The sequence below is a fragment of the Wyeomyia smithii genome, chromosome 2, assembly GCF_029784165.1.
Source record: "Wyeomyia smithii strain HCP4-BCI-WySm-NY-G18 chromosome 2, ASM2978416v1, whole genome shotgun sequence".
Taxonomy (NCBI): domain Eukaryota; kingdom Metazoa; phylum Arthropoda; class Insecta; order Diptera; family Culicidae; genus Wyeomyia; species Wyeomyia smithii.
In genome coordinates, this window is record NC_073695.1 from 95,038,546 (window position 1) to 95,046,185 (window position 7,640).

The 7,640-nt window shown below is 37.3% G+C and overlaps 1 protein-coding gene across 1 annotated transcript; it reads left to right on the forward strand.

Moving 5' to 3' along the window:
* Positions 1-2,100: 2,100 nt before the first annotated feature.
* Positions 2,101-3,365, forward strand: LOC129724980 (CLIP domain-containing serine protease B4-like). The gene is made up of 3 exons (XM_055680319.1): positions 2,101-2,223; positions 2,295-2,550; positions 2,615-3,365. The coding sequence occupies exons 1-3, from the start codon at positions 2,169-2,171 to the stop codon at positions 3,201-3,203; spliced, it is 900 nt and encodes a 299-aa protein (XP_055536294.1). The 5' UTR covers positions 2,101-2,168; the 3' UTR covers positions 3,204-3,365.
* Positions 3,366-7,640: the final 4,275 nt, after the last annotated feature.

Below are 7,640 nucleotides of genomic sequence, written 5' to 3' on the forward strand. Positions count from 1 at the left end.
AACCTATAATAACCAAAATGGGTTTTCCGCAATCGAGATGATGCACATAGGCCCTGACGCCATTTTTTAATCGGAAGTGTTTAAAATCTGTCCACGTGGTATGTGGATGCCCCTTATTAGTTTTTGGAGTGAGAAGTTATTGTCGGTGATCATTCTCAAATGCAATAATGCAAGTAATGTAAAAAACAGCATAATGTTGAGGTAGTTATCAATATGGATGGATTCCTTATTTTATTGCAAAACAAATACACTTCACAAATTATTTTGAATCGAAATAACAGTTTTCAAATTGTTTCCGTTTGGCACCTGGGTCATTTTGCACGTGTTGCTTGACTGAAGATTAGCACAATACTTCAGCTCTTCCTAGCCAAAATAATAAACTAAGTACTAGAACGTTCCTTCAAGTTTCTAACATTTTTACCTTTTGCTAATTTTTCGAAAGTATTCGTTACAATTTCGTTAGGAATTGGAACATTGTAGAAACATAATTCAGGAAACCAGATTTTTGGGCAGAATACATATGTGGTAATATTGTTATATGTTTGATATTAAGTATATTTGAGAGATATGCGATTGTCGTCGTAAACTTAATGGCGCAGCAACGCGGGCCAGTAAGTTTACGAATCCGGGAATCAGCTAGTGTTAAACATATGCATCTCAAAAAGCAAGACAGCGAATCGCTCGGCAACAAACTGTTAAGCTTATTGACAGCTTCAAATTGAACTTGAACTATGCCTAGAGCTTTATAAAATCGTCAGCTTTAGATGTTTAAGAGCCAAGTAAAGGTTTTTGTTTCCAGTGAACACAATTTATTTAATCACAGGTTGAATAAAAATTACTATTAAATCGTTTGAGCATAAAATAAACTAAATATCAAAAAAGAGGAATGAAAATCTTTGGTCACATTAGTAATTTCATTGGAAAACAATGGTGTTTGGAAGGATGTAGAGTTTACCATTGTAACCAGTTTGTTTCCAATGTTAATGAAATATCGAACAGACTGAATTTCAAAGTGTTCAACATGATTGTTGATAATTTTGTGTTGTTTGTTTTCGAGAAAAAATAAATAAATAAAAAATGGGTACGAGAATTGTTGTGTGATTTCACAGCTACGTTCGTTAATTTTAAACTAAAAGTCTAATTTTATTCAAATATTCTTTTTTGTGTAGGTCAAATAGTTTTGACCGAGAAACAGCAGGCAAAGTAATATAAATAAGAAAGAGAGCTTCGTAGCCGCAAGGTTACAGAGTCCGCTTTGATAAGCGATTGGTCGTGGGCTCGAATCTTAGTAGAATCAGGCCATTCAGATTCGAATTCAGGCCAGGGTTGTCAAAGGACTTTAACATGGGTTCATTCTCAGGCTCTCCACTACATACCCTTCCTTCAAGCTGAATTCTAAAGTACCCTTGCTGACTTTCATCCTAACAAAAAAGTCCCTCTTATAATAAAACTGTTCTGAGTAACGTATAATAGTTCTCTTCAGGGAATTGTAATTATGACGCGGTCTTGGCTTGCGGAACGAGGTTTCGATAAAACTCCTTCCTCTTGAAATAATAAGTCCCTCTTAGAATAAACCTGGCCAGAGAGGAACGTTAGGTGTAATTTGGCGATATTGGTAGGATAGAAATGAGGCTCGTCGGTATAGTAGAGCAGTAAGCTTGAAATGAAAGGGTAAACTCTTACACACAAGCACGGATATAAATGAAAAGCGTATCATTCACTCCAATAGTGATACTGCCAGTAATATGAAGTGCGGAATACAGAAAACACCTGGGCAATATCACAATAGATCAAAATGTCTCTGGTCGTAGTGATGAGTCCACACAGAGGAAAAAAAATATAAATAAGATACCATCTCGATAATGATTTTCGGCGATCATTTCGGTTCTGAGATTGATTCAATATATTATTTTGCTGCTTTGCTCTAGTACAATATAGTAACTGAGAAGTTTCTGTCCATCAAACAATAGAACCTAACATGAACTAAGCGGGAACTGTTTACAATTTTCAATGCTAAATATTGCTATTCATATAATAAACTTTTCTTATTCAAAATAAACTAAGAGATAATAAACAGGACTATAAAATAGCAACTTTTGATGGACGGAGCTGATTAGTTGTCCATCGGCAGTCTCTCGCGGTAGCAGTCATCATCAACGTCAAGCATAATGTATGGGCAGTTCTTCCTCTTGCTGTGCTCTATAGCTTTACTCGTCATTGCAGGTAAGAACAAAAATCATATTTTTTAATATTAATTTTTCTGCTCTTAACCTATCTTCAATCCTGAACCTTAGCTGACGTGGATGACACTCCCCAGAGCAGACTCAAATCGAAGCTGCCTAGTCCGGGTGTCTGTGGAATCAACCTGGCCGATAGAATCATCGGTGGCCAGAAAACCGCTCTGAATGCGTATCCTTGGACTGTTTTACTGATTGCGAGACCGCTTATTGGGAGTTCACGCTCATACAGTTGTGGTGGATCATTGATATCCGATCGATACGTGCTAACGGCGGCGCATTGCTTTAGAGAGTTACCAGTTGGTTATTATATGTAACATTTAAACTTTATTTTAAAGTGCACCGGATGTCACGTGATTTTGAACTTTTTTTTACAGAGCCAAAGTTCGTTTAGGTGAATGGGACCTTGAGAGTGATATAGATTGCGTTGACGATTTGTGTGCAGACAAACCAATTGATGTTGGCATCGAGAGCAAAGCCGTACATGCTGATTACGATTCGGTTAACATTCACAATGACATCGCATTGATCAAGCTGGCGAAAAGTGTAAACTATACAGATTTCATCTCACCGGTGTGCCTCCCGTTATCAGGCTCGAATAACGAACCGGATTCTAACAAAAATTTCACTGTCGTCGGTTGGGGAGCGACCGAGAGAGGCCAGGAAAAGCCAGGTGTGTTCGGCAATCGTTACAAGCTGGAAGTTACTGTGCCGGGAGTGAACTTGGACGAGTGCAAAAAAAACTACCCGCAGCTGATTGATTCGGAACTTTGCGCCGGAGGACAGGAGCTCAAAGACTCGTGCTCGGGTGATTCGGGTGGATGTTTGGCTGCTCACGAAAACGATGGCTATTGGTACCAGTACGGTGTTGTAAGCTATGGTCGGGGTTGCGGTCGAAAAGATATCCCAGGCGTATATGCACGTGTCACCAGTTTTCTGTCTTGGATTGATAAGAACATGAACTGAACCTTTCAAGGTGACCTCAGTGATTTTGTTTTAAATGGATCTAATTGGAAGGTAACTCAAACGTGTTATCAGTATGTAATCACACAATCATCTGAGTTTTCAAAACAGATTCAACTGCATCTGAATGTGTAGAAAAATAAATTGAAATATAGTAAGTTGAAAGCTGGTGAATATATCATTTCCGTTAAAAAAAAAACAATTCGTTTCTTACCGACAAAAAAAATTACTGTGTTATCCAACAATCGTTTTTTTTAATTAGCTATGAAAGATTGAAAAAAAAACAGTTGTAAGAACCATACCACTAATCAGCTGAATCACTTATTAAAAACGTTTATTTCTGTTAACGTTTTTCAAATTACTGATGAAAAGTATAAATTGTATTAAATTAAAACATGACTTATTGCGAAAGTAGCTTTTAAAACATATGATTCATTCAAGCATTATGCAATTAAGTAGATCTGGTTTGGAATTTCTTTCTCAATTAGTCAAATGCTGAAAGTGATTTTTGTACTGCATAGAACTTTTAATCCCAAAGAAATCTTCGATTGGACGACACGTAGGCAGATTCGTTGGGTTGCGTATGTTGGGTACAAATGGGGTCGAATGTTTGTTCAGAAACGTTTGTGTTTATTGCCGTGAGGGATTTGGTGTTTTATCCGGCCAAAATACAAGCCTAGATTTCTGTAAACAAAGAGCCATATTAGATATTTAAGTTCAGAAAATCACCATAATCTTCCTGAGTAATCGATCAAATAATTGCAATCCACACGAGTTATAAAACAGTTTAATTAGTGCAACGCACTGTGAATTATTGTAGCTTCTATTTGTAGCTTCAGTTCGTAACTTCTTTGATCTTATTGTTCGAACTTTTCATGAGAGTATTCCTATTGATATGTTTTTTTGCCTTTCTCCTAGAAAGGTATAGCGATCACTGAAAAAACCAAAGGTATAAAAGTGCTCCAAAGGGTCGAATCTCGTATATCAATCGACTTAGTTCGACGAGCTGAGCATTTTCTGTGTGTGTGTGTGTGTGTGTGTGTGTGTGTGTGTGTGTGTGTGTGTGTGTGTGTGTGTGTGTGTGTGTGTGTGTGTGTGTGTGTATGTATGTATGTAACGGTCTCCCAATCTCACTCGATTTTCTCAGAGATGGCTGGACCGATTGTCATGAAACTAATTGCAAATGAAAGGTCTAGTTGCCCCATAAGACCCAATTGAATTTTATTGTAATCAGATTTTTAGTTTCGAGGTTTTGTATCAAAATGTGAAAATCATAAAACTTCATTATCTCAGAAACTACAAAACCGATTTGAACAAATTTGGTATAAAAAGAACGGGCTTGTTTATTGAACCATTTGTTATATAATTTTTTAATGATTGGACAAGTAGTTCAAAAGTTATGCAAAGAAACGTGTTTCAAACACTGTTTAAACTCACTCACTTTTCTCAGAGATGGCTGGACCGATTTTCACAAAATTAGTGTCATATGGAAGGTCTTGTTGCCCCATAAGACCCTGTTGAATTTTATTGTTATTGGACTTTAACTTTGTCCGTTATGTATAATAATGTGAAATCAGGCTATGACAAGAAACATGTTTCTAAGACTGTTTGGACTCACCCACTTTTCTCAGATTTACACAAAATAAGTTGCAATAGAAAGGTCTAGTTGCCTGATAAAACCCTATTGAATTTTATTCTAATCGGACTGTAACTTTGTCTGTTATGTATCAAAATGTGAAAGTTATGAAACTCCATTATCTCAGAAACTACACAACCGATTTGAACAAAATAGGTACCAAATGATCGGGCTGTTTTTAAACCCCTAAATAACGAATTTTTTGATGATTCGAAGGTTATGAAAAGAAACGTGTTCAAAAAATTTTATCAAATTCACTCGTTTTGCAAAAGATGGCATCACTGATTTGATTATAACACTGGTTGACAAAATCGAAAAAAATGCTGCTCTAAAGCTCATAATAGTTGCCCTAGAAAGAAAAAATTCACAGGAAAAGCTATAATTTTTCATTTTTTCTTAGTTTGACCTTCGGGGAAACACTTGTGTTGACCAGTGTAATCGGACTTTTATTTTATCCATTATGTGTTAAATTGTAAAAATATTGAAATTTAAATAAAACAGGTGTCACAAATTCGGATTTCAAAATGAAGTATGAAGTTGATTTCTGGTCTCTGAGCATCATCCCGGGTACTGAAAAACTCACATTGGGTAATGTTTGTCCCTTTTAGACTAGTAGAAACCGGAAGCTACTGTCTAGAAATTTAAAATGGCGTCTGAAGATGATTCCTGGCCTCAGGGTATCATACCGCTTCCCCAAATCGTATTGGATGATATTTGTCACTTTAGGCTGTCGATTGGAAACTGTCGCCATCTCCGCCATAGAAATACCCAGATCAGGCAGTTCGGCAATTTTATGATGGATTTTATGATTTTATGATTATCATGCAACCAGAAATGGTCATCTGGATTGAAAATTGGGTTTAAGGTCGGATTCTGGCCACTGGGTATAATCCAGGTTTCAAGAGCCCATATTGATTGGTATTTGGCCATTAATTGGATGCCTCTCAGAAACGATCAGTAATATCAACTGCGTTAAAATATTTCAATTTCACTGATGAGATCATTCAAACTAATGTAATACTAATATTTATAGGCAGTATATGGGTACAAATCGATTATACCACAATCAAAAACAAAATCGCATCATATAGTTGAAAGAATTTAATGTTATTTGCATGTATATGTGTTAATTTATATTCATATCGTCGGTTTCGTGCAACACTAGCACAACTCAAAAAACATAGTTTCGAGAAAAACGCGTTTGAAAATTGGCGTCGAAAATTTATTTTTCGATTTTAAAGAAAACTTTGAAGTTTAAGATTACCAATCCCTATTTAACATCTTTGGGTCTATTATGCACATATTACGTGCTCACGTTGTACAAGTTAAAACCTTCTTTTTACTAATTTTATGGAGAAATTTCGATTTGTGCAGCAACGGCTTCATAACTCTGGAATTTTTGTGATTTTCGAAATGGGATTTCGTGTGATGAAACTTTACAGTATTTGGCATCGTTTGCCATCAAAAACCCAAAAATGCCGAATATTGAGTTGTGCCAGTGTTGCACGAAGCCGATGATATGTTAAATTTTAAATGTTCGGTATAGTTGTGCTGTTGGCTACCAAAAATTTGTTGTTCAGAATGAATAACAAATCCAGCAGAAATAATCAAGGTGTATTTTTTAGGTGTTGGAGTAAATCTATTTTAACAAATTATAAGTTTGAAGGAGAAAGGCTGGGTCTCACCGCTAGGTGGATTAATTTTTTATACAGGGTAATTGGTTCTTTGTTGAATGTATTTCAAGGGCTGGCAGATCTATTTAGACATGTTAAGACTGTATCTAGTTGAAAATATTTTTAGCTTTCAATTGAAACTAACAAAATTGCTCTGAGTGATATACACTGTAAATAAAAGCCACTTTAAGGAAGAGTATCCAAGAAACTTGAAAGTTTATTATTAATATAAATGTGGCTCTTTATCAGTCTCTAAATTACAACAAGGAACCAACCACCCTGTATATAAGCAGATTTTGTCTTTTGACTGTCAATTTGTATGAAGTTGTCATCTATAAATACTGTTTTGTGGCATTTTACATACTTTTTGCGTATACTGAAGTCTCTTTTTATGCGTCTTAGCAATAGCCGTTGAAACCCTCTTGCAAGCATCGTTGACGTGACTCTTGATTGTTAGCTTATCATCGACCATAACCTCCAAGAGCTTCGAAAATTGCTTTGAGTTATTGGTGCAGTCTCCGACGCTGACCACCGCCTGTCGCTCTGATTTGCGATTTTTCACATCCGTGACTTCCGTTTTATGGCGCGCTAACTCCAGTTTCCTGGAGTGCATTCAGTCTTCGACCTTGCGTATACAGAGTGCGGCCGTCAGCTCGACCTCCTCGATCGACTCGCCGTAAACCGCTAGCGTAATGTTGTCTGCAAAGCCGACGATCACAACTTTTACAGGAAACTTGAGTTTCAACACCCCGTTGTACATGACAATCCACAACACCGGTCCCAGATGAACCTTGCGGAGTTCCTGCGGTAATTGCGACGCTCTTCTGACCCTTCTCCACGTTGTAAGCCAGTACTCGATTCAGGAAGTAATTTTCCAGAATCTTGTACAGCGACACTTGTACATGGATACTCCTGAGCACAAGCGCTATGGAGTCCCAACAGGCGCTATTGAACGCATTCTTCACGTCAAGCGTGACGATTGCGCAATAGCGTATGCCCCTTCTCTTGCGCTGGAGTGCTACCTCCGCCGTCTTGATGACGGGGAGGATAGCATCCATCGTGGACCTGCCCTTCCGGAAACCGAACTGGTTACTTGCCAGACCGTTTACACCCTCCGTGTACCTCACCAGT